The sequence below is a fragment of the Pezoporus occidentalis genome, unplaced genomic scaffold (assembly GCF_034315485.1).
Source record: "Pezoporus occidentalis ecotype Australia unplaced genomic scaffold, CSIRO_AGI_Poc_V1 ctg122, whole genome shotgun sequence".
In the NCBI taxonomy this organism is placed as follows: Eukaryota; Metazoa; Chordata; class Aves; order Psittaciformes; family Psittacidae; genus Pezoporus; species Pezoporus occidentalis.
The window spans coordinates 377,788-405,112 of NW_026913016.1; the positions used below are offsets into that span (position 1 = coordinate 377,788).

The 27,325-nt window shown below is 43.5% G+C and overlaps 3 protein-coding genes across 12 annotated transcripts in view; all 3 read right to left on the minus strand.

The window, feature by feature from the left end:
- Window positions 1-2,116: 2,116 nt before the first annotated feature.
- On the minus strand, window positions 2,117-15,288 carry CDADC1 (cytidine and dCMP deaminase domain containing 1). 2 transcript variants are annotated; one of them, XM_062607322.1, is made up of 9 exons: window positions 15,111-15,288; window positions 11,999-12,093; window positions 10,293-10,470; window positions 8,874-9,452; window positions 6,935-6,984; window positions 5,741-5,910; window positions 5,019-5,208; window positions 4,323-4,383; window positions 2,117-3,046 (listed from the first exon to the last, which is right to left on the minus strand). In XM_062607322.1, exons 1-9 carry the CDS (start codon window positions 15,286-15,288, stop codon window positions 2,973-2,975), a joined length of 1,575 nt encoding a protein of 524 aa, XP_062463306.1. In that variant the 3' UTR covers window positions 2,117-2,972. The 2 variants fall into 2 exon arrangements, with proteins under 2 accessions (XP_062463306.1, XP_062463307.1); XM_062607323.1 differs by having other exon boundaries at window positions 11,999-12,047; window positions 15,111-15,209.
- A 7,563-nt stretch (window positions 15,289-22,851) lies between these two features.
- On the minus strand, window positions 22,852-25,006 carry LOC134157932 (motilin receptor-like). Its single transcript, XM_062607404.1, is given in 7 exon segments — window positions 22,852-23,825; window positions 23,828-23,893; window positions 23,896-23,955; window positions 23,958-24,034; window positions 24,036-24,105; window positions 24,108-24,200; window positions 24,952-25,006. Coding segments are annotated over 7 exon segments (702 nt in total). The 3' UTR covers window positions 22,852-23,544.
- The window catches only part of FNDC3A (fibronectin type III domain containing 3A), a 125,514-nt gene continuing 122,600 nt past the window's right edge, over window positions 24,412-27,325 (minus strand). For all 9 annotated transcript variants that reach the window (XM_062607337.1, XM_062607336.1, XM_062607338.1 and 6 more), the window contains one exon: window positions 24,412-26,908. In XM_062607337.1, coding sequence (XP_062463321.1) covers window positions 26,597-26,908 — 312 coding nt within the window. In that variant the 3' untranslated portion in view covers window positions 24,412-26,596. The remainder of the gene's footprint in view (window positions 26,909-27,325) is intronic.

Genomic DNA, 27,325 nt, shown 5'->3' on the forward strand with positions numbered 1-27,325 from the left:
AGCCTTCAGCTGTACAAGCAGTTCTGAGTTTCACAGAAAGTTTTGTACAAAACCCCCTCTTTTTAACAAACAATAAAAAATAAAAGTTGAATCTTCACTCCTCATGAAGCACAGGTTCCAGCAGCATTCACTGCAGTGTAGTTATTTAATGTGTGTGATATTTGACTTGTATCTCAATTTACTTATCCATACCTAGGCCACTTGTGATGTTTCAGGGAGTTTTTATTTTCAGCTGTTCCTATAAAGACACAGACTTCTTTACCAGTTTTGACACCAGCTGACAGATCACTATAAAATCTGAAGGGATCTTAAACCTGCCCCTGTTTTTTCCCCTGCCTCTACCTCAAGTAGAAGAGCACTGCCAATAAATTACGAAAACAAGGTTTCAGTGGGTGGAGGGGGAGGACTTTTTACTCTAACCTGGACAGTGTTCTACTCCGTAGAAAAAGCCAAGAGTAATTATTCTAACAAAAGATGCTTACAAGAAGTGGGGAGCAAATATGCCAAAATAAAATATTTATGATTTAAAAATAGATTATAATCTTGCTTCTGAAACACCAGCATTTGACTCATATGGAAGTTACAAACAATGACACTATATAATTCTTGATGAGGGAAAAAAACTGTTCTTCTGAGGTTTGTACAGCATACAAACCAGTAACTTAACCCCCACGCCCTGAACTCTAAAGCTGACAGGTAAGGCATGGAGCTCTTGCAGCTGATCTACTGGTCCTAAATTCAGGACCTGGGTTCCTCCACAATAGATTACAAGACCTAATCAAGTGGCAGCTCAGCAATTTCTTCATGAGCTATTGTTAAAGAGCACTCTTTTGAGGTGTGATGTAAAAATGGATTTCAGCATCCTTCCCTTAGTTGACAAACAGGGTCGGATTTTTCTCCTCTACCCTCTCCCTGGTCCTGGGAAATGAAGCTGTATGCACCCTCCTTAGCAAGACTACAGTGGGGCCAGAGGTCATCCTGATGAGACTTCTGCTGCTAACCGCATGCACCACACTCAACCAGCAGCTCCAGAGTAGCTCTCAATCTAACTAGGCTCAGAGAAACAGCAGCTTCTCCAGCTCCAGTGAGACTGAATCCTCATGGTGGTAAGACAATATAAGCATTCCCCAGTTCTAAGGTCCAGGTACCCAAGAATGAAGTTAGACCACAAGCCTTAGGGAATCACAGCTCTTTGTTGCACATTAGAACTGTACATTAAATTACAGGACCAGTAGCCAAACTAAGTGAGAACAGACTCCATATAATTAATGCCACACTATGGATGCTTTGCACACTATCTGATCACAGCTTTGCTATCTAGTTCCAACCTTTTCCAAAGCCTAAAAGAAACAAACAGAATCTTCAGCAGCATCTTAAAACATTATTCCACTTCCTGGACTTTAAGGAGGGCAGCGAAGACACCTTGTGTGAAAGAACTGGGAAAAGGCCATTTATATATTCTACCAGCGGCAGCAGCAGAAGGTTTTAGGTGTTTGCACTCGAGGGCTCAGGGCAGGAGTGAAAAGAAAGTCTTGGAACATCTGCTAAAACAAACAGCTAGAGGTCATATTCAAGGCAGCATATTCAAAACAGATGGGAGTAAGGGCAGGGACCTCTCAAAGGATGCTGGGTACAAATGTCCTGGTTACCCATTACCCACCCAGCACCCCCTCAAAAGTGGCAACCACATTAGAATGAAGTTTCACTGGCTGTTTTTATGTCACCCTTGCTCCACAGATCATCAACAGTCATAGAATCGTAGAATAGTCAGGGTTGGAAAGGACCTAAAGATCATCAAGTTCCACCCCCCTGCCATGGGCAGGGACACCTCACACTAAACCATGCCACCCAAGGCTTTGTCCAGCCTGGCCTTGAACACTGCCACGGATTGAGCCTTCACAGCTTCCCTGGGCAACCTATTCCAGTGCCTCACCACCCTCACAGGGAAGAATTTCTTCCTAATACCTGACCTACATCTAGAACTTCTTCCTTATATCCAATCTAAACTTCCCCTGTTTAAGTTTGAACCCGTTACCCCTTGTCCTATCATTACAGTCCCTAATGAAGAGTCCACCCCCAGCATCCTTATCAGGCAATTCTGCTGGTATAGATCATCCTCTGTAAGAAATAACAGGACATTGGGTGCTTTATTAGCTTTTGTAGTCCTACAAGCCTGTTAATGAAGATGATTAACAAAACCTAAACTCTCAAAATCTTCACACTGTATGTAGGGGCCAGTGAGACGCACACAGCTGAGTTCTTTTAGGCCTGCATCCAGAAGCTGAGAAAAGCAAAGCTAATCTTTGCCTGCATCAATTCAGATGGGCTGCACTTCCGGAAGCAAACAGAGCAGCAATGCAGGTGCCACAAAACAAAATAGTTCTGCTGCTGTGGTAGTTGGAACAGTGTGAATGAGAGAGAAGCTTGATATTCAAACCACTTACTCAAAAATGATGGCCATTCCCATGGCTTCGTCTCCTTTATACAAGCAGACTGAGAAGTAAAAGCCACTTTCAGGAACAGTAATAACTGCTAGTGATTATTTATCTACCATTTCCTAAAAGATTCCCTTGATGATTGTACTTGAAAAACTAGGGCTTATTTCTGCATTCTGCTAGCCCAGAACTCGGAAATCCGTTCCCTCAGTCTGTACACCAAGCAAAAAGGTACCATTTTATTATTACTGTGATCTGCCAGCAACAAAGTTTCAGTCCTTTTTATGTTTTAATGTGTTAATAATGATCAGCCACCCAGTTACTTTCACAGAAAATACAAGCAGCAGGTTTTGGCCAAGAAGAACTTCTAAATTAAAAATACCTTCAGGTAATGCCATAAAACATTAAAGACATCATAAATAAACTTATTCTAAAATTCACTTTCCAAACAATAAATAAAACTCTTTCTATTTGAAAGTGCAAACAGGCTGCATTATAAAAAAAACACAGAGCAAGACTGCAGAAGTGCTTAATTATTCAATAGTGACCAAGACACAGTTTCTTGCTTTGGTGCTGCTGGTCATCTAGTGACTTTGTTTTCTGAACCCCATCTAAAGAGAAAAAATATTTTTAAAACATTAATACAGTAGTAAGTATAGCCTAAATACTCAACACATAATGGCCCACTGGAATAACACTGGGGATGGGGAGAGGGACAGAGATTGTCTTCTTCCGCTTACAAAGGAGCATGCAGTAATCATAGCAAGAGAAACACATCAAGGAAAGAAAGCAACTTGTACCAGTTCAGTATTGAAATGGAAGCATGCCATCTTGAAGAAAACACTCTTAGAGAAATGAGCCCTATCAAAGGTGAATCTTTCTCTAGCTAGGCCTAAAAACCATTAGCAGAGAGAGGGATAAACACGCTCTAACATTTTGCAGTGACTACTAATGCCACACACACTACTCTGAGCCCTTCCCTCGCCCCTTTTCCTGAGCCCATGAGGAAATTGCTAACAAAGAGAAGTCTCTGCTGATCTCTAGTTCACATTAGGAATTAGCTTGTAGTATGTGGTTATTCATGTGCTACAGACCCCACCTTCAGTCTTTCTTATGCTCCTAGCCTGGTACTCAATTCTTTGAGTAACTGCCAGGTCGCTATCTTTACACTCCGTATCTTTGTGCTTGAGGCACAAAAATTATTTAGCTTCTTTTTCCGCATTATTTTCCCCTCTGGATGAGAAACATTTTAAGGATTGGTAGCTGACAGTAGATGCCATTGGTGGGTCCCTTCTGTAGCACAAAAAGGCTTCAAGATAAGACTCGTCCAAACTCTATTTCAGAGGATGACAGCTTCCTTGCTACAGGAGTGCAGGTCAACAAGGATTTTGTGGCCTTTATATTATATATGTGTATATAAACACACAAAAACAAATGCTGATTGAAAAGCACTGGCATAGATTCCACTTCATAAAAGAAACACTCAAATGTTCTACAAAATGTGTTTAAATGACTTGGAGGAGTCCAATTTCTCTTGAAAAAGAATGGCACTCTTTATAGAGCACAGTATAAAAAGTCTTTACAAAACAAAATCTAAAACCCTATACAGTAGTCTGAAATTATCTGTGTCAAACAGCATATTGTTGACCTTGATAACAGCATTACTAGGTTTTGTAATGTGTGTACCAGTGCCAAGCATTTGTTAAAACAAACTTGTTTTCAACTTACCATTAGTTCATCTATTCAAAAAGCTCAGAGAAGTTTTCACAGCAAAATTTAACTAACTGAAATCAAGATGAATTAAGACTAATCAATTCAAGTTTGTTTAAAACGGGATCTCACTTACTGACTTCAGTCATGACATGAATTAATGAAAAAATTACTTACTTTCCCTGGCTGTGGGGTCATGGAATTCAAGGGCATTGGTGTGCAGTGGATTTAGTTGCCACTGGTAAAAGAAGAAGAAAATGTTTACTTATTCCAGAAGACAGAAAAAAGAGCAAAGGGAGAAGGATAAAGTACCCCATTGTTCTTCACTGTAAGGCATGACTAGGGGTGAGGCAGGGAATAAAGGACTCCACCTCCAACACACACTTACTTTGCAAATAAAAACCTATTAAGGGATGTGTGGTCATTTACTCCCTTGAGAAGGAGAAATGAGCTTGCTCAAACCACCAGTGCTGTTGTTTGCCATGGTGAGCACCCTGAGTGCAAGGACACTTAGCCACCTTCAAAACCCACTGCAGCTCTTTTGGGAGCTACTGGAAGGGCCTATGTAGTCACACAGTGATCTCCCACATCAGCTGCTGTACTGTGACAGGGAAGCTTGGAGAGAACCTCAGCGTGACGAGGCACTCGAACAACAGCAGTGAGTTAGAGGGAAATCTGCAAGGCAGTTAAACAGATACACTTGGCAGCACCCTCTGGCATATGGCACAGCACTTCTCCCCAGTGTTGTAACAGAGCAACCTCTCAATTCTACTCACTTGACCAAACAACACAAGAAAACACACCTCTTGCGCCCACTCCACCCTCCCCACAGTGCAGCCCAGTTTTTAGACTATAGTACATTTAGACACTTACTGTAAATTTGCTTACACCCTCAACTTCACCAAACTTCATATAGGATATGTCTGCTTTCTTTTTTCCAGCATCAACATCTCCTGCATAGATTTGCTTGATACCAGCGCCTTTGATTAAAGGGACACATTCATCACATGGACATTTTGTCACAAATATCATGCTTCTCTCATCTGGCTTTATTTCTTGACACCTACAGGCAGTCAAAAAACAGAATTTCAGATATCTTGATAGTTTTTAATAGTGACAAAATTAATACCTCACAAGAGCAAGCAAAGAAGTGTTACGTGATTCTATGATCTACTCTCAGAAGCCACTTATTCCTAACGAAGTGCACAAGTACACAACGATATCTAGTTTGGTTTTACTCTCTGTGAACAAAACACCCATCCCACCTCTCCACATACATCATTGTTGAAGCCTCAACAATTGCCACTCTTCCTTATTTCAGGTTTCCTGCTAGGACACCATGGTCCTGGCAGGAAACAGAGGCAGTGGCTTGTATCTGAAGGAGCTGCTATGCATCGGAGTGAATACCCTTTAAAAACCAATTCACTTAAGAAGTCTGAAGAAATCCTAGAAGCTGTGCCCATGCGCATCCAAGTTCTGCATTACAGGCATAAGCAAGACTGTGACTGCAATCCATACTTCATCACACATTCATTCGTCATGGCATTGTTTCTGAACCATCTCATTCTTCTCCCTGGTAAAAATAAGCCCATTACCTGAACGTTAAGGCATTCTGCTCCGCATGTATAATGTATCTGAACTTTCTGATTTCCCGATCTTTTTGTTTATCATCCATGTGTGGAAAATCAGCATATTCAGATCCAACAGGAAAGGCATTGTAACCACAGCCTACAAAATACATTGCTCCTGTTCCATCACAGCTTCTCTGCAACAGTAAGCAAACCATTAAAGTAGGAGACATTTACACTGAGTATTAAGTGAAAGTGTTGTGCAATGTATACTTTCACAGTTAATGCCAAGTTATGGCAGTTAAAAAGAGAACTAGGCTCTTGCTGATGGCTCTCTCTATGGAGCTTTTCCACTGAACACTGCACACAACACACTGCACCAGGCTTTAAGGGCTTTCCTTCTATCAGGTAGTATGGATAGCAGGAACAAAAATGAGGAAGGATTAAGTCCTTGAGCCTTTCTGCAATGTACAAAATTGGAATTAGCTCTTGATGTGCCAGAGACTGCTTCACCTGTCTCTCAACAGACCCAGTGCCCAGTGTGCTAAGTAAGCAGCAATCAGTGATTGAAATCAGGACAAAAGAGAAAACAGCAATGAGCAGCTGATGACTGAAGCGTTAAAAACCAATGAAGAGTATGTTGCAGCTGCATGAAGAATGAGGCTCCCTGGGACTGGTAACACGCATAATCAGAGACATAAAGGGATAAAAACTTTAGCTTGGATGGGAAAAAGCACTGTAACAATACCTGTAGAAAAATACCACTTTGATCCAAAATGTGCTAAAGCCACTATGGCATTTCAATGGCAACAAAAATCCTTCAGAGATTGTGAGGCTTGATTGTACTGAGAGCTCTCCAAAATAAAAGCTGCAAAGAGGGACCTGCAGAACAGGCACAGGCTGCCTGATCAGCAGCTGCGGCAAAACTCTGTAGCCAGGGCACCTGGAGTTAACTGACAAAGGCTAAGGAAGCAGGCACACTGGAAAAGTAAGCAGAGACACTGTGGTAGTTACTGAACTCATTTATACTTCCCCTTCATCTTGACAGCATTATCAAAGAAGCAGTCATTAACTTAGTTACTAAAGAATGAGGTTTCTGTAGTGCTCTCTGTGTGTGTATGAAAAACGCACGTGCAAAAACTTAAAGCAAAATAACAGCTCAAAGGAGATACAAGTGTATGAATTGTGAGTGCAAGAAAGAGGAACTTTTTCAATACTTACTGATTTTTCTTCTGCCCAAATAATAGCTCCAACTCCTGTTTTATGGTCCTCTAAAATACATAACATTTTAGCAGCAAATAATAAATAAAGCACTTCTGAATTACCTGTACATTAACATACAACATCCTAAAGTAAGGAATAATATTTATTGTTGCATCACGGACAGGAGAAAAGAAAAATTAAGAGCTTCTAAGTCATACATGTCTACTCCAAAAGCTGAGTGTACTTTAACTACAAGGCCAGCCATTCAACACTGCTACATACATTTGTTCACACCTGCTAAGGGACAACCAATACATAGACAAGTATATGTGCGCCAAGAATATATGTGGACAGGTTCACACGTGAGATGGCAAACTGATAAAAACCTTCTAGCTGTTTACAATTTAATTACTTAGTTTCTGCCATTCCTTAAGTTTATGGCTCTGTGGTCTGAACTCCTATCAAAATTAGCTGTATTTTATACCTAATTCAGAGACAAAATGTTAATAATCCTATTTTGGGGGGTGTTTCCCATCACCACCACAGGAAAAACAGAACTTCCATTATGTGACTTGGAAGATTTTCATGGAACTTGGAAATCTTCTCCAGTAGCTACTGATGAGAGTCTTGACCAGTAAAAATTGAGCATATCAAGGAGAAAAAAATGTTTCAGGTTTCCAGTGATGTAGAAGACAATTAACTGTTTCTATCATCCTTGGTCTCACTAACACATACAGTCACCTTAAAGAGGATCTTTCCTGCCAAAGATATGTTTTATGAGGGCTGACTTTATATTCTGCATACTTACTAGTCACTCATGCATATTAAGCCTGAATAGAAAACATCCTATAATCTTGCTCTCCTTATATCCACCTATATAATAATGCAAGCACCTAATATGTGTGTGTGCCGTTTATTTATTTTAATTTTATTTCAGGACTAAAGCGGAGTAAGAGTTTTCTCAAAATCCAGACCTGAACAGCACAGGTAAAACTGAATTTTGCTGCCTCAAGAATGAATAGTAAAGTTTGCTCATTCCACTGTGCTCTGTACAACAGCAGATGTACAAAAAAAAACCCCAACTGGTTCCATGAAACTTCCAAATTATTTGTAACAATTCCATCTCTTCTGCAACTTTGGGTGACCAGATTCACAGAGGGTACCAAGGGAAAAATAAAAACAAAAAAAAAAAGAAAAAGCTTTAAATATGGAATATGCTTTGTTTGCAAGGGTTTTTAAAAAGCAACTATCCTATCTAGATGAAAAAGCCAATGCTAACGAGTACTACTAAGTTTTAACTCTTCATAAGTCTTCATATTCTGTTCTCTGCAAGAAGGTACCAATTTACTGCATTGCTACCCGAACAGAATAAAGTAGCTAACAGAAGTCATCCGTATCATCAAAAGGTGGTCAATAACTATCCTTCTAGCCAAAAAGCCTGTACATCAAAATTCCAGCATCCCTGCAAAGAAACCCTCCATCAGATATAGAAGCATTTTCACTAATAAGATTAGAACTAAGAAACTTAATACAACTGTACTTAATGCCTTAGTGAAAGGCCTTTGTTTCACTCTTTTTTTCTGAAGAAGTGTACATAATCTGCTTGAAATATTGGCATGTATTTGATAACAGAAGCATCTTGTGAAGCCACAGTAAAAAGAGCCTCAGAGCAGCCTGAAGAATTCAAATGCCATTGTATTCTTTTTCTAGACAGGTGTTGGACATGTTGGCAGGGCAGGATTTCCTAAATACCTGCATTGGTTTTCTCTTGGAAAGCTTTCACTCACAATACTATGTACCCCTGTGGAGTTTTTACTATTACTGCCATTCCTGTTTCACAGATGTAGAAACAGAATTCAGCAGCTTGCTCAAGGAATTATTTGGTAGACTAAGACTGAAATGAGGAACTTGCTCTTCTCATGAGACCCATTCTTCCTGCAGTACTGTAACAACTCACCTGTCCGGTATGCAAGTAGTCTGGCTTGTATCATACAGTGCCTTGCAATTTCTTGGGGCAAACTCTGATGATCTGTTTCATTTGTTCGTTGTGATTCACTGTTGTAAAATCCAAAGCATCCAAAGACAGGGACACTGGCAGCCACTGTGGCCAAGACCAAGACAAGATCTTTCATATTTTGCCTCAGGTTGCTGAAGTATGGATTTTCACAGAGGTTCTCCAGTCCTATTGTCATCAATATTTTCTTGTGCATTTCCTCATTTGAAATTAGGAATAAACTTTCATACTCTTTTATTCTCTCTTGCCTACATGCAGTGTAAAAGTCAGCATTAGAGTCAGGCTGAGATTTTACTATTTTTTGAATAAAATCAAACTTGGTGGAAGTTTCTTCAACAAATTGCACCATGGAGCACCCCAAGGGCTGAAGCAGCACGCACACACGAGCACGACTATTTGACTTCAGTCTTTCTACTGCTTTGGCATCTAGCTTTGCATCATCCGTAGTCATGGGATTGGATGCCTCATTCTGCAAGCTGATTTCAGGATCTGCAGGCCAGTAAGAAATCCTGTTCACCCCAGCTGGAAGAGAAGATAATGCAGCAAAAGGAACCATACAAGTACAGTGGAACACAAACCGCATATTCAACACTACTGTTTAACCCTGGTTTTACTCCTTTAAGGCCCTGAATGCTGCTTGAGGGGTGTCTGGACAACAAAAATGCTACTAGATACAAGTATCAAGAGGTTATCTAACTTGTTAATCAGACTGTAGACAAAAACTGGAGTTTTCTAAATGCTAAGATCTTTGTGACAGTCTAATTTTGCATCTCAACTACACCAGATATATTAATACCACACAAAAAAGCTAGCACTAACAGAAGCTGTTTCTGAGAGTAAGAATCAATGCTTGCAGAAGGGCTGTCCTAGCAGATCCCATTTAAGGAAGTGAATAATCTGACTTGTCTTCATCTGACTTGGGAAAAGGAAAACCTTAAGTATTCCCTGTGATTCCTGCATAAAAGGCACCCTTTCTCTGGTTCCACTGACAAGCAATGGGAGGGCAAGGAAAAATGTAGCTATTTAGGCCTAATTATTAGGCTTAGGGTTGGTTGCTTTGGCAAAGTGCAACTGGATTGTCAGGATCTCAGCAGTGCATCCCAACCAAGAGACAAGCATCACCAATAGTAATAGCTGCACAGATAAATAGTGTCTCAGTAGCAAACCCTAATCTATTGATCATCAGCTCCAGGAAAATGTACATTCAATACTGTTTTCAGCCTTGTGGAAAATACCAGTGCAGGCCACACAAGTTAGGGATTTGCTTTCACAACTGGGACAGTCCAAAGAGAAAACGAGCTTTCAGATACTACCAGTCACAAGTGTCACATTTACCCCAAATCTACCGCAGTCATTGCTTACCGTTTACAATCATTTTTAAACAGGTTGAACACGGTTTTCTGGAGAAATAAAGGTCACAGTTTTTAAGTCTCGATCCATGTTTTATGAGTGCAATCTGGCCAGCATGCAAGTCTGTACTGGAACAATGAAGACCAACAATCTTCATATTTTTCACCACAACTAGGCCACTCTTCTTCACCTACAGAAAAATGCATTTCTATTATTTTACTTTTTTTCAACATCAGGTCCATAGCAATGTTACAGCTCCTCCTTAGGGAACACTGACCAACCAGGATCAGAGCATATGGCTCTTCATTACCAATTGTGATATGAATCATTAAGCAATCTCTGTTAACACTTCCCAAAGCAGTATTTTTGTGTGCATGTGTAGTTTCTACATGTGCTTTTTAATATCAGCATGCTGTGCCCCTGTCAAGCTTCAAACAGGGACTTGTAGCAAATTCATGATTTTGGTCATTGCTTTGCACATACCAAATTCCAGGCACAGCACAGAAAATTCTGTCAATTATAGCTGAAAAACCCTCTGAATCATCCAGCATCTGGAAATGCTATGAATTTAATTTCAATTTCTGTTTTAGCTTAATTTCTGTTTTAAGCTTAACAATAGCTTCTTTAGCTTTACTTCTGTCTCTTCATTTATAGAAATGAATCCAGATTCTAAAGAATATTCCATGGAAAAAGTCTACGAACCATAGACAAAAGCGCTTACACATGGATTCCCATGTATTGTAAGGAAACTGGACACAAGCTAGTTTGATGAAGCCAGTGAAACACATCTCATTATGCAGTTCAGCTGTTACCAGAACACTGTCACCTTGGATCTGTAAATTACCCGATTTCTTCATGGTTTCAGAAATGAGTCTGTACTAAAACCCTACAAGATAATCCAAGTCCCATTCCTAACTGAATTACTAAATTTGAACCTGCTTCTGAAGTCTGTATAGTGGCAGACTTAACCTATAGATACAGGTATATACTATAGGTATAGACTCATCTATACCTCTTTCAGACATACCAAACTCTGAAAATTAGGCCTGTCACTCAAATTCTTTTCCTGTCTTTTTGTGTCCTGGGTGATCCATGTGCCATGGATCTTAGCACATGGTTGTGCTCTGCACAAAGTAAGACCAGTTAAGAACTCTGATCACAGAACAAAACATGCTGCTCCAGGACACTCTGAAGTGTAACTGGCTACTATTTAGCAGATCCATTGTCAAGGACGGTTTCTTTTCACTGTAACCAAGGTAGTTATCTACAAGTTCTTGATCAACAAACATTTCAGATAGTTCTGTGCACCTCCACTCTATAACAGAACTCATCTACAATCATGAATATTTTAATTCTAAACGAGTACCTCTATACCATCAACCACGCTGTTTTTAAAGTTACAATCAGCATATGCTAAGAAGTGCCCAGTATACACCATGCCTCTTTTGTTAGGCTCTTCAAAATAGTCCCCATTTTTTAGCATTTGCTTCAGCTGTCAGGGGTACAGTTTTTCAGAAGCAGCTATTTAACCAGTCTGCTATTTTTCTCCCACCACTGGATTTTTTTCTCCTCCTAATAAATAACTGAAAAAAACTATTATCAGCAGATTTGTTTGGTTTGGATTTTTTTTCCTCTGAACTATCTGTCGTGTAAACAGCAGTTGTTACATGCACTGCAGGAACTGTTCAGAAAGACCAATTAACACTAAGCAGATTTACCTGTGATTTCTTTTGTTGCTCAGTCGAAGGAAAGAGCTCCATCCAGAGGCTGAACAAAGTAAAAAGATTGACTTTAGAAAGTCTTGGCATTTGACCTGTCATTTGAAGAAGAAAAAAAAATTATTAAAGAATATTTATGAAGATACCCCACATTGTTGTTGTACACCACAGCTGCTACAGAAGCTGGTTCATCTACCACTTCTGCTATTTACAGCAGCTAAACCCACACTGTATTCGTCAGGGCAGTAACTGTCAACTCAGAATGCTCACATCTGGATGCAGAGCTCAGATCTGTGCAACAAGAGAAAGTGATGAAACTTTCACTGAAATTATGTGAGTTAATTCGGCTCAGAGGTGAAGAACAGAAATCAAAGATCAGGTCCCACAGAACTTAAAGTGCTTAAAAGACTCAGAAATGCTTACAGAAACCTGAGACACAGCTTCTGATTCAGCTTCAGGCTCACCACAGATGCAAGCAAAAACATCCAGGCATGCATCATGATCTTACACTGACACCCGCAGCAAGAGTGGATGAGCCATTGTGAAACCTTCCAGTTACATCTGTTCTGCAGAAACCTACTTTTGGATTTTTAGTCTGCTTAAACTTTAGTTAGAGTTTTACAAAAAGTTAAACCTATTTTTCATGCTGTTACTTCTGACTAAATAATCAAAGCGGTAGCAAAGAATCCTTTCTCCACCCACTGCCTTGTGCTGTGTTGTTCTTCTGCTAAAAAACTGGACATGCTGAGAACCAGTGCTCAACATTACCGAGTATCCCACAAATGAAAATGGATGAAGTACTGCACCAGTGCTTGCACCATCCCAGAAGTAAAGCTGTCTTGACTCACACTTGGCAAGAAGTTTAATTATGTCTTCGAAAAGTTCCAGTCCCTACTTCAGGGGTGCTTAAAGAGAGCTGTAAAACCACATATTCTTCTGCAGGTCTCAAGTGTGCTCAGTAGTTTTATTTCCGTTTTTATCCCTTCCAACGAATGTTAAAGTTTGTGCAAAAGAGGAAGAGGCAGAGGTAAGAACAGAACAGAGAAAAACATTTGTTTAAGCAGTCCCACCAGTTTGGAAGAAACATAATCAGATACTAAGATTCCTTTGGTGGGGAAGAAGGTTAATTTAATGACATGTCTGTGAACCCAAACAATTAGGACAGCAGATAAACATGCAACCCATGACTGAAATACCATTTTCAGGCAGCATTTTAGCAGGCTTTTTTTCATGCAAAAGTGTGATTTTGGAAAGCAGCTATAGACCTCTCAGCAGCACCAGCTGATGCCACACTGCCCACTACTCCTTAGGCTGCCCAGCTACGCTTTCCCACTGTACACAAGCACTGCAAGGGGCACTGGTCAGCACAATCAGATGCGTGTGCTAGAAATGTACAAGGCAAGTGGCACACATGAAGATTTGTTGTCACTTGTCCTAATAATAAACTGTAAAAGTAAGTCTACAAGCCACATCTAAACAAGCAGATTTTTTTTGTCTTAGTCATTCTCATTATGGCCTCTGCTCATTCCTGCTGTAGCACACACATGCACACTTCCTAAATGGCAAGCTAAAATAAACAGTGGCACTGATACCAAGTCACATGTATACCATCATGTTTTCTAAAAGGGATTACGACTTGGCATAAGGAGTAGATTTAAAACAGAATACACCAGAAACAAGTTTGAATTACTGTTTGTTTTCTTGGACCTAATCTGAATGTGACCTGTCAAACACACAGGAAACAAACTGAAGAATGTGCCTGTTGTGAATAGACCTGAATTTATAATGAAGCAAAATATTATGATGAAAAAAGAAAGACCTGTGGTCACAGTTACTGTATCTATGTATCCACACCTTTATCAACTTAGTTAAAGGGTCCTGTAAATTCAACAGAGTGAAGAGAATACTGATTAAAGTGGCCTGGAAATAAGGTAGAAGACATCATACAGAATTTAAGCAAAACTGTCTATAAAAAGAGCACTCTTTCAATGTGCACTGAGTCTTCACAGCTTCCCTACTTTACACAGCTTCTCTGCTTCATACAAAGGTATGATTTTATTCCTCCAGGTTAGGGATCTCACCCAGTGAGAGGCAGGTTCAAGGGAGAGTGGTCTGTGAAGGCCAGCATCAAAAACCCTGCTATGCCTGCACCTGAAGGCTAAAAGGAGCAGGGCACTGTTCATCCGGACACGGTTCAGATACAGGATTATGCCATGGTTGCAACATAGGAGTCCCTAGTGCAAAGTCCGAAAGAAGTCATGTTCCAAGCACGGAACTAGTACTGTGCTTTGACATCATCGAGGAGGAAATCAGTGACGTCACACTCCTGTCTGGGGAAAGTAGATGAGAAACCGTTTCCTTTGCTCACTTGGAAATAGGATTTTCATTAAACTAGAATGAACACCACCCCCACCCCCAACCCCCTTTACCTATCAAGGAGACCTGGCAACCCTGTTGTGGTCCTCAGTCTGAGAGCTATATATACAGCCCATGGGTGATCTGTATGTATACCCCACTCTGCTAGGCCTGCAGCGATGGAATACATGGAATCTATCAAAATCTGCATTATTTTGACATCCCCTGCGCTGTGACTAAGTTGCTCTCTACTAAAATTCATGGGCACTGCTACGGGGTTAGTACAGACACCCCGCAGAAGGAAAGCATTTTAATGCAGACTGCATTTCATACACATTAAAAATACACGGTGTAGAGCTGGGAATAACTTTGGCAGAGGAGGAAACAAAACACAAGCACGTATGATCAGAAGGCCCTATGACTAAGAGCACAGGCAAGTAGGGGCGGGGATACTCTTACTGCCCTGTCTGTAACGGGCAGGAGCACCCTATGAAATAGCAGTTGAGGGGGGGGCCGCACGGCGCCGGGGAGGGCAGAGCCTCACAGCGCCCCGAGGAGAGGACACACCGCACGGTGCCGGGCGTTCCGAAACACCCGGCAGGCAAGAAGCGACCCGCGAGAGGCCTGCCAGCACCCCTGCCTCCGCCAGCCGTTACTGCCAGCTCCCCACCGCGGCGGGATCGCAGCTCTCTCCCGGCCGGGGAGGCCCCAGGCCCCCGCTCCGCAACCGGCCCCCCCCGCGGCGGGCACCACTCACCGGTCATGCTGTCGGTCTGTGTGCTCGCCGCGCTCACCCGCGGCCCCTCCGCCGCCTCCTCTGCGCCGTGCATCGGTGTCTGTACCGGTGGCGGTGGCGGTACCGCCCGCTGCCCCGCCCCGCCCCATGGTGACCCCGCTCCTCCCTCAGGGCGTCGCGGCGGCGGGGCCGTCAGCATGGCAACCGCCGCTGACGGGCGGGCCCCTCTGCCAATAGACACCGGGAGGGAGAGAGGAGGCGGGGCTTGTGTGATGGGCGGAGCGGCGGCTCCGGGGCCCCGGGGAGCGCGGCTCTGTCCGGCGCGGTCTGCTCTGTGCTGCGGTCGGAGTCGCCCGCCTGCACCGCAGCTCCGGTCTGGCCCTTGGTGGCCTCCCCGAGAAAATCCAAGGCCGCGGGCAAAAGAGGGATCCGAGGAACAGGCGGTCAGCTGCACGGCGCAGAAGGGGCTTCTGCATCCAGTTTGGGGAGCAGGGAGCTGGCAGCGTGAGGGTTTCTGTTCGAGGGGGTCATTTCTTTTGTACCCTGCTAATCGTCTCGCTGGTGTAACTAGCTTGGTGGAGTGTGGGGAGTCGTGTTCCTTTCTGCCGTTGCTGCGGCACGACTGTTCTTCAGCAGAGATGTTACACTGGCAAATCCCATCCTTTCATCTGTGCTATGTGCTTCCTCTGGGGAAGGAGAGCGTAGCTTCCCCAGGCTGGTTTGGTTTTGTTGGTAGTAACTTTCCAGTGCAGGGTTACTACAGTAATTACACCTCAGTAGGAAAGTGAGCAAGGAACTTAGCGCTGTAGAGTGAGTCTGAAGATGGGTCTCCTTTTCCTCTTTTAACATGTATGTTATGGGTGCTGTGATGAGACCAAAACTCTTCATTATGTATGAATTGATGTTTGGACTCTGCAAGACTGGCACTGGGATTGCTGCTTTTCCAAGGCCATGGTGAGGGAAAGGTTGGAAGAGAGCAGGATAGGAGCTGGTTGGTTGGTTTCTTTGGTTCCGTTGCTTTTCTTGGTTTGGGTGCTTTGTTTGCCTTTTTTTTTTTTTTAACCATCTTTGTCTTCATTTGCATAAATAATTGAGGCTGCACCTGGACATGGGGCTCCTGGGAATAAATCAGACGGGGCTCTTCTATTTTCATTGACAGCATTCGTCCTTACACTGTCACCAGAGGCAGCCGTGCCAGGCCTGGAAGCTCCCCAGACTCCATCCCTTTCCTAAGCGTCTGACCTGATGGTGACTGAGCACTAACAAAAAAGCATGGCAAGCTCATGAATGCAGTTTGCTGCGCTGATATTGTACTAAGTATGCAAAAGGAGTATTTATAAGAGGGATTCAAATGACTCTGCCAGGAAACCAGACCATTTCCATGGTCTGCCGCTGGGAGAAGAAGTCTTCTGCTGCAGCGCCTGAGGCTGAGCAGGAGCAGCCCAAGCCTGAAGCTCCTGGCAGAAACATGGTCACGCCATGAGTAGTGAGACAGGGTCCCAGCCACAAGGAACCTGTACAAGGCCCTGCCTGAACACCCAGCAGGCTTAGGGAGCAGGTGGGTGCCTGGGTGATCTTCCCTGGGAAAGGGCATTTCCTTCCCTCCTACTGCTACACCTCCTGTTTGCGGTACCTATGGAAATATCTGCCTGGCAAATGTTTACCTCCCAGCGCAATTCGTAGCCGGTGATAAAGGAAGTCATTATCAGGACACCACAGGCCTGTAGAAGAAGCTTCATGGCTGCATGTAAACGTGACAAAGCTTTTTTCCTCCCCAGTCTACATACATTTACTAGGATTGCTGTTAAAAGTAACTTGCTCAAACAGAAAATACCAGCTCTTCTTTCATTGTAACATTTTAATGACACTCTCCTCCCCAGCAAACACATCCCAAGCCAAGCCCTGCAGACAGCTGGTCTTGCCCAGTACGAAGCCAACAGAAGAAGAAAACTTAATGTGTGTGCAGTGAGCTACGGGTTTTTCTGTCTTCTTTTTTGTATCCAGTGACTCAGAGCTGTGGATTGTTAAATGGAGAAATGGTGGGGTTTCTAAAGCCCAGAGAAGGCTCAGATTCAACTTTGCATTGAGATGTCTGAGCTGGATGCCGAGTTCTGCCTTCCCGTGGCAGCAAACACCATTGCAGGGAGCTCCAGCATAGAGTAACCACCATGGTTACATCTTTGAAGCACAGACATGCTAATTAACAAGGGTTAACAGAGGGCAAGCACAGACATACCACCAGTGTTGCTCCTGTAAGGACAGCCCAGACCATGAGGCAGTGGAGACAAGCTGCTAACATTTACCAGACATTGCGGTGATGAGGAAGTGATAGGAATAGCTGAACTCTTACAGATATGGGGGATTAGTTGCTGGTATATAAATAAGAGACCTTATTTGATATGTGTGTTTCTGCTGGAAAACCGTGTCCCTACTCCAGTGTAAATACTCAACTACCTTAGCAAAATGTACTCTCTCGAGCTTATTAGAATCATAGAATCATAGAATCGTTAGGGTTGGAAAGGACCTTAAGATCATCAAGTTCCAACCCCCCTGCCATGGGCAGGGACACCTTACACTAAATCATATCACCCAAGGCTTTGTCCAACCTGACCTTGAACACTGCCAGGGATGGAGCATTCACAACCTCCCTGGGCAACCCATTCCAGTGCCTCACCACCCTAACAGGAAAGAATTTCTTCCTTATATCCAATCTAAACTTCCCGTTTAAGTTTTAACCCGTTACCCCTTGTCCTGTCACTGCAGTCCCTCATGAAGAGTCCCTCTCCATCATCCCTATAGGCCCCCTTCAGATACTAGAAGGCTGCTATGAGGTCTCCAAGCAGCCTTCTCTTCTCCAGGGTGAACACCCCCAACTTTCTCAGCCTATCTTCATACGGGAGGTGCTCCAGTCCCCTGATTATCCTCGTGGCCCTCCTCTGAACTTGTTCCAACAGTTCCATGTTCTTTTTATGTTGAGGACACCAGAACTGCACACAATACTCCAGGTGAGGTCTCACAAGAGCAGAGTAGAGGGGCAGGATCATCTCCTTCGACCTGCTGGTCATGCTCCTTTTGATGCAGCCCAGCTGCAAGCGCACACTGAAGGCGGCTCATGTTCCTTTTCTCATCAACCAACACCCCAAGTCCTTCTCCGCAGGGCTGCTCTGAATCTCTTCTCTGCCCAACCTGTAGCTGTGCCTGGGATTGCTCTGACCCAGGTGTAGGACCTTGCACTTGTCATGGTTAAACTTCATGAGGTTGGCATCAGCCCACCTCACAAGCGTGTCAAGGTCCCTCTGGATGGCATTCCTTCCCTCCAGGGTATCAACCGAACCACACAGCTTGGTGTCATCGGCAAACTTGCTGAGGGCGCACTCAATCCCACTGCCCATGTCAGCGATGAAGAAGTTGAACAAGATCGGTCCCAACACCGATCCCTGAGGGACACCACTCATTACTGGTCTCCAGCTGGACATTGAGCCATTGACCACAACTCTTTGCATGCAGCCATCCAGCCAGTTCTTTATCCACCGAGTGGTCCATCCATCCAATTGATGTCTCTCCAATTTAGAGACAAGGATGTCGTGTGGGACAGTGTCGAACGCTTTGCACAAGTCCAGGTAGATGACATCAACTGCTCTACCCCTGTCCATCAGTTCTGCAGCCCCATCATAGAAGGCCACCAAATTGGTCAGGCAGGATTTCCCCTTAGTGAAGCCATGCTGGCTGTCACCAAGCACCTTGTTGCTTTTCATGTGCCTTAGCACGCCTTCCAGGAGAATCTGCTCCAAGATTTTGCCAGGCACAGAGGTGAGACTGACTGGTCTGTAATTCCCCGAGTCATCCATTTTCCCCTTCTTGAAAATGGGGGTTATATTTCCCTTTTTCCAGTCGTCGGGAACTTCACCTGACTGCCATGATTTCTCAAATATGATGGACAGTGGCTTAGCAACTTCATTCACCAGCTCCTTCAGGACCCACAGATGGATCTCATCAGGACCCATGGACTTGTGCATGTTCAGGTTTTTAAGATGGTCTCGAACCAGTTCCTCTCCTACAGTGGGCACAAGGTCTTCATTCTCACAGTTCCTGCGTCTGCCTTCCAAGACTTGGGTGGTTTGGTCAGAGCCTTTGCCAGTGAAGACCGAGGCAAAGAAGTGATTCAGAACCTCAGCCTTCTCCAAATCCTGTGTAGCCAGTTCTCCCAAGAGCTTTCTGAGGGGGCCTACGTTCTCCGTAGTCTGTTTTTTATTTGCTATGTACTTGTAGAATCCCTTTCTGTTATCTTTAATACCTCTTGCTAAGTTTAATTTTAATAGGCCTTAGCTTTCCTAACCTGGTCCCTAGCTTCACGGACAACATCCTTGTATTCTTTCCAGGCCGCCTGTCCTTGCTTCCACTTTTTATAAGCCTCTTTTTTCAATTGAATTTTCCTCAGCAGCTCCTTATCCATCCAAGGAGGTCTCCTGGCCCTCCTGCTGCACTTCCTTCTAGTTGGGATGCAGCACTCCTGAGCTTGTAGCAGGTGATCCTTGAATATCAACCAGGAGTCTTGGGCCCCCCTGCTCTCTAGGGCTGTATCCCATGGAACCTTCCAAAGCAGGTTCCTGAAGAGGCCAAAGTCTGCTCTTTTGAAGTCCAGGACAGTGAGCTTGCTGCACGCTCTTCTCACTGTCCTGAGGATCTTAAATTCGAGCATCTCATGATTGCTGCATCCAAGGCTGCCCTGGAACATCACATTTCCAACGAGCCCTTCCCTGTTGGTGAGCACGAGGTCAAGCATGGCACCTCTCCTTGTCGGCTCCTCTATTACTTGCAGAAGGAAGTTGTCTTCCACACGATCGAGGAACCTCCTGGATTGCTTGTGCCGGGCCGTACCGTCCTTCCAACAGATGTCAGGGTGGTTGAAGTCACCCATGAGAACAAGGGCCTGCGAGCGTGAGGCTTTTCCTATCTATGGAGTGCTTCATCCGCAGGTTCTCCTTGATCAGGCGGTCTGTAACAGATCCCCACAGTAATGTCTCCCATAGCTATATTCCCTTTAACCCTGACCCACAAACTCTCTGTTAACTGCTCATCTGTCCCCAGAGTTCCATACTCTCCAGCCTATCCCTAACATAAAGGGCAACTCCCCCTCCCTGCCTGCCAGGCCTGTCTTTTCTAAAGAGCCTGTAACCTTTCACTCCAACACTCCAGTCATAGGAGCCATCCCACCATGTTTCTGTGATGCCTGTTATATCATACCCCCGTAGACGTGCACACACCTCTAATTCCTCGTTTGTTCCCCATGCTACGGGCCAATACAAGACCTCTAATAATAAGCTGAATAAGAAGGAGAGAGATATAAAACTAAAGAGGAAAAGGAAAAAAAACAATAAGCACAAGTGATGCACAAGTCAATTTCTCACCACCCCGCTTACCATACCTAGCCTGACCTGATTGGTTCCTTCTGCGTAACCTACCATTTTATATACTGTTCACAGCATGCTGTAGTATGAAATAGTAGTTAATACTAGCAATTAGTAGTTAACTAGTAATAGGATGGCTCGTTCAGGTCAGCTGCTCTGTCTCTGCTCCCTCCTGGCTTCTTCTGCCCCTGTTAAAGGTAATGGAAAGTCCTGGACTCTTCCAAAATTGATATGGAACAGCACTGAAGGCTCCACTCTGTTCTTTTTTCCTATGCACGGAGCTTAAAACTACATTGAAATTTTGGGACTTGAGAACATTTCCCAGAAACCAGTGCACACTTTGCTAATGTTGCTGTTTCATGGTAGGAGGAGGCTCTGGGATGCAGACCTCATTTCTCTTTCCCTAACACAGATAATGGAGGTGAAGCCAGGTTGCGAGGCACGCAGAGAGTCGTAGTGTGAGGTTGCAGATATTGGAGACTAGTCAGTCATGGAGCCAGGACTGAGGAGTGAATTGGACTGAATGATGATCCCACAGCCTGAAATCTCTGAAACTCAGCAATATGAATAGTCGTCACCTGTCGTGGTTTAAAACCAGGCAGGGGGCTCGTTCACTCACTCCCCTCCCCCCCTTCTTGCCCTCCCCCTACTCCCGGAGGGATGGAGAGGAGAATCGAAAAGAATGCAACTCCCATGGGTTGAGATAAGAACAGTTTAGTAACTAAGGTATAACACAGATCACTACTGCTACCACCAATAATAATAGTGATAAAGGAAATAACAAGGGAAGAGAATACAACACCTCAGCACCAGCCGACTGATATTTTGCCCCCCCCAGCCTGACCAAGCTCTGACCGATACCTCCTCCAAGCCGGCAGTCCCAGCCCTTCCGGCTAACTCCCAGTTACATCCTGGGCATGACGTGCTGTGGTATGGAATACCTCTTTGGTCAGTTTGGGTCAGGTGTCCTGTCTCTGCTTCCTCCTGGCTTCCCCTCCTCTCTGGCAGAGCATGAGGCTCACAAAGTCCTTGGCCAAACCAAAACATCATTGTTATCGGTTCTGTTCCCAGGCTGAAAGTCAAAACACTGCACTGCACCAGCTACCAAGAAGGACAAAAATGACTGCTACTGCTGAACCCAGGACATTGCCCTAAATTTAAGTAATTAGTCCATTTCCTAGAGCAAATGAAAAAAACAAATGTGCATGTGCGTAGCACCACTCGTCATACAGATTTTTCTAACATTCCAGGTTAAAAGTCTTAAATTTCAAGAAAAGGTTTAGTAGAATTTGGCTTGTCTTTTGGTACCAACTTATCAGCTGTTATTTTAAGTAACAATTACGGATTAACTGTTTTCAACATTTTCGTATCAAAGCAGACACTTAAGGGACCATAATCTTAATTTATAATTTGAAACATTCAGTTCAGTGGTAAATGAATGGAGCTGATATTCAGCATTTGGATAAATGGCTTCAAATTTCTCCTCTAAATACCATTATTGCTTCACAATTTTCAATTTGTCGATGCTGTTTAATTTTGATTCTTCGGGAACACCATGTCTTCTTTACGCTTTACACTTCCTGTATTGTTTATAAGGTAGAGACACTCCCTGAGAGAATAACGTGCAGATTAAAATCTGAAGTGCTTGGGGAAAATGTATCTAATGATCGGCATGGGATTTAATCACTCTTCTGAAGAACAGGGGATTCTCGTCTGTCATTGCTTTTAGGGACTGGAGATTTTAAGATGGCAACTGAAAAGTAGACATGGGTTAAAAGTTCACTTTTCAGTAACTTTGGTGTCCTTGCCAAGTTTGGTATGCTACCTGATTCAGGAATTCCAAGCTATATCTACATTAATAACAGCAGCAAATCCTTAGGAGAGCTTGATGTCATTCTGCTTGAGGGTTTCCAGTCTGAAGTGGGCAACCACATGAATTTCACCTGATGACAACCAGGAATTTCTTAATTTGTCTTTTAAGAATATTGCATCACTTATTCGACACATAGTGACAAAAAACCAAACAAAACCCACACCTAGATACCATTTCTTCAGCATACAGTGTAACTGCACATTGAGTAATATTTACAGAGATAGTTCCTGTGTCCTTTTACAAACTAGGCTGAAGGACTGCTCAGTTATGTTCAGGAAAGCTAACATCAGCTCTGGTTATTAGTCCCAGGTCTAATCAAGTGCATCAGTCTGCTCCTTCTGATGAAAGTTTTCCTGGAAAAATTAATCTCTGGGTCTTACCACAGTTTGACCATGAGCAGTTGTAGCAGTATTTTCTTTGAGCTCTTATCCTAGTCTCACGAGTAAGCAAGGTGAGAATTTCTTTATTTCCTACACTGATGTTAAGCTGATTACATCCTTGGTAAAAGAAGTTTCCCATGTAGCATGTAAAACCTTCATGAATGGCAGGGAAAAGAAATGACCAGGGCATTTTGTTGTATGCTTATTAATCAATAGTTGGATTTCTTTGTTCGTTTCTTCTCTTTCCTTTTTTCTTCCAATTGGTCCCTGTTTACAAAGTTTAAAGCCCCAGATCAGGCTATGATCTCCAACCTCCCAGAGCCTGACGTTATGTTAATGAACTTAGGACTAAGAAAATGAACTAAAAATTAACAGCATCCTACATCAGCAGGAAGTGCTTTGGTATTGGGTGATTTTTCTGCCAACGGCTCATAAGGGTTAAGCTGTTGGTTTTCAACCTGCATGGGCAACCAGTGGATTTACTCCTTGGAGAGCTACGAAAGCCACTAAGAAAATCAACCTTTTTCAGCAGCAGAAGTGTAATGCCTAGAGGCGCCCACTGGAGGAGGTGGTTGATATTACCTCAGTCTCTCTGAAGTTGCAGGCTACCTCATGCTCAGTTCTGCCTGGTGAAGTTCAGAAAGGGCTGTTTCTGTGACGGCAGTCACACTGCTGATGTGCAGCGCTACACCAGCTGAAGCCTTAGCTGTGAGGGAGCAAAATCCCTGCCACAGCGGTCCCTCAGAGCACTGGAAGGCTTGGTAGCATGGCTGGGATGTTCCCCTGCACCATCCCTACCCTGTGCAGGAGTGTGGGCTTCTCCACCACAGCTCCTGGCTGATGGAACCATAGAGGAGGACACTGAGGCAGATGTGACTGCCCCAGAACATGGTGGCCAGCAGGCTGGGATCTATGGCCTGTGGCGTGAGATCGCAGTCATGGCTGAAGTCAGTATGGTTGTCAGGCTGCTCCACACTGACCAGAAGAAAGGGGCTGGTAGAGAGGAAGGTGAAGGCCCAGAGGATGGCAATGGTGGCCTTTACCTGGTGGTTGGTGACAACCACCTTGGCCTTGAGGGGAAGCAGATGGTGAGGTAATGCTCCACGGTGATGGCAGTGATGTGGAAGATGCAGGTGCAGCCCCACAGAGGTAGTGGGTGAGGCAGCACAGCAGCTGCATGAAGGGCCAGGGCCAGAGGCCATGGAATCCATGGACAGCCCCAGGAGGGTGAGCAGGTCTGAGACAGCCATGCTGCTCAGGCAGACGTTGGTGGTGTCTTCATGTTGTGACAACATGGATGCCCGGCACTGCGGGGACATTACCCACCATGCCTACCATGAGGAGCCCCAGGCAGCCATGATGGGGATGAGCACCCACACCGACAGTGCCAAACACAGCCGCTCCTTGTGGCTCACCCTCACTGCTGCTCCCACCACCGCCCCACACACCACTAGGGGACATGGCCACCTCAGTCCCCACCAACACCCAAGGGGCAGCGTTGCCCCTCAGGCCTCAGCCCCTGCGCCCGCCACCCCTCCCTGTGGTCCCACTGCCCCGGGAGCTGTCACCATCAGCCCTGGCCCAGCCAAGGGCAGCTGCTGCAGAACGAGAGCGTGCTTCAGCGGTGGCGATACACGCCAAAGCACAGACCAACCACCACAAAAAAGAATGATACTTTTATTTTCCACAGATTTTTAAAGATACTTTGCTACATAGTTTATGTTATTTTCTATCAGACTATACAGGTTCGTCTTCATGGAGTCCGACGTTGTACAATTGTAAAGTGATATGTTTGGTAGTGTATCTATAACATTTTAAAAAGTTTAGAGTTTTTCTCTTTTTCTCTTATTTTTGGAATGTACAGTTTATGAGGTAAAATTAAGATTACATTAAAAACTGTCTTCAATGCAGTAATATGCACTGAGGCTCAAATGGCAAATACACTATTAAATGACTATCAAAAATAGGAGCTCATTTGAATTTTACTATGAAAAACAGAAGTCACTGCAGATTAACTGTAGTAACAAATCTTACCGTTTTAGACATTCAACCGTAAGAAATCTCTGGGCTGTTACACGCAACCTCATTTGCACTGCCAAACATGGCACTTTGAAGAAGGTTCTAGAAAACATCAGTTATCCTGTGGGAAGGTATCAGCCTATACGTACAAATGACAGCTTGGAAATTAAGTGTAAACATACAGTACATCTTAAAGACAGAACACTCTCGCCACGTGGAGGCCGAGTTCTTCGCCATTTCTTCTCTTTTGTTGTTTTAAAGGCAACGAAGCTCGGCAACATTATTCTACAGCACAGATCATTGGACGTAGAAACAATTACAATACATGCCCGTTCTAATATAAGAGAAATTCTTCAGAGATCTTCAAAGCACAAGACAGAGGTTCCTTTTTTTATTATTATTAAGACCAACAGAAGTGTTTAATACCATTAAAAATGCTAAACTGAACACAACTAGAAGTCTTTAATGATCCACTATCTTGTAACTCAAATAAATTAAGAGTAGCTAATTACAAAGTGTATAACAAATAATGTAAGTGTGATGAGACAAGGAATTTTTTTTTTTCTTTTAAAGATAGTTTCACTACAAGCTTTGTGTCACTGGCAATCATCGACATCCAGCGAGATGTTCAATGGGATACTTGATAAAATTCAGTCTGGTCATTCAAGAACTCACAAACGCAAGCTCACAAAACAATGATGAGTTATGCAATTGCAAAGTGCTCTAATGCAACATTAACTACATGCAACCAACAATTTGGTACAGTATCCAAAGAGACATTACATTAAACATTAGGATCTCAAGAAAAAAGCAGCTTTTAAGTTTTCTGGTGCAAATTACTATGCTTCATCTTCTGATTTGGTGCCCCAAAGAAAGAGAGAAAGAAAGAAAGAGAAAACAAAAAATAAAAGGCAGTGCTTGATTCTGGTGGATACGGCAAGTGGATGTTGGGGAAACAGCAAAAGTTCAGTGATGAATTTTATCTCAAAAACCTATTAACTAGCCAAAATCAGAGGGCACAGACAGCTGTATAAACTGCATCCAATCAAAGGTCAACTTTGGAAATGTGTTTTTCAATTAAAGTAGGAAGTCTAAGAAGTTCTCTCACACTCTCCCTTCTCTATTTTTGAGAAGTAAAAGAGGCATTTTTGTAAGTAAACATCAAATCCTGGGGGCAAGATAAACCACTTGTGCCATCCCCTTGTAGTCTTTCGAAAACATCTACTTGCAGTGAAGAACTCCACATTTATCAGTAAGAAGCTTCCTTCATGCATACTCTTCCATCCAGTTTATTATTTGCTGCCTGAGAAAAGCCCCTTCTGTTTTTCAGCATAAATCTTGCTTCCCAAATAATTAAGACAAATGAGGAGGTAGAAATACAGCGCTAAATTGCTTTCACAGCATCAGATTAATATTGTATACAGCACAAGTTTGTTAGTGTAAGTTTTCAATGCGATTACACATTCTTCCCTGTGACGGTAGCAACCCTTACAACAAGTGTGGGTCAGGAAACCATTCTTACACTGATGTTTACTGGTCAAACCCTTGTCATTAAACACACCTTGCCTGCCCCATACAGAGTTTGTACTGCAAGAAGGCATATTAAAGAAAAGATTGTATTTCTGTGGCTTGCATTCTAATAACATGTGTCAGCCTATACCTACCGGTAAGCATTTAAAAGTGGCCAAAAAGGTTTGCATCAGTCCCAATGCCGGTGCTAAATGCCTGTTTGTTTTTTCTTTTTTGTAAAAGCAAGAGAACAGAATTACTTTAGATTATGAGAAAGTAAAATGTAATGGGCAGTGTCCTAAAATAAACCTCTCTTCTTCACTTTATTACAAAGTATTGAATGATAACAGCAATCAGAATGGAAAAGATAGCAAAAAGTGCAAGGATGACAGCAGCGCACACTTGGTCGCTCTGTGACCATTGTGTCCTTGTGGTTTGCACAGTGTCCTTGGTGCTTGCCGGTGGTTCAGTCCTCTGAGAGATGAATAGCACTGGGGCACTGTAGGGGCCTGTCAGGTCCTGGTGACCTCCTGTCTCTTGGCACTGGCGAATGGCACACGCGCGGAAACGGTATTCACAGTTCAGCTGGAGGCCCGTGTATCGGAACGACCAGTCCGGACCCTTATAAATCTGGCATTAAAGATAAAACAGATACATCTAATAAAAACATCCTACGTACACATCTCTCTATGGTTTATTTATGGGGGAAGTAACTGTAAAAAGGGGGACTCCTCACCAGGGTTTTCACCCATGCAAAAGAAAACAGACAAAAAGCTCACAAGTGCAATTTAAATGCCAGGTAAAGGCTCCAGTCCCTTTGCTGAAACCCAGGAGAAGTACTACAAGAGCTTCTACAGCATGGTGAGAACTTGCTGAATTAACTGTTAGAAGACCCGGTGTTGGTTTACTGACCACTTCCAGTGTAAATACTACACCGTGGGATGTAACGTACAATATTCCATCAGAGGATTTTAGGTAATTAACTGTATCAAGCTACTACATTAAGTCTAACCCAATGCAACATACTTTATTGTAGCTACAGTATCC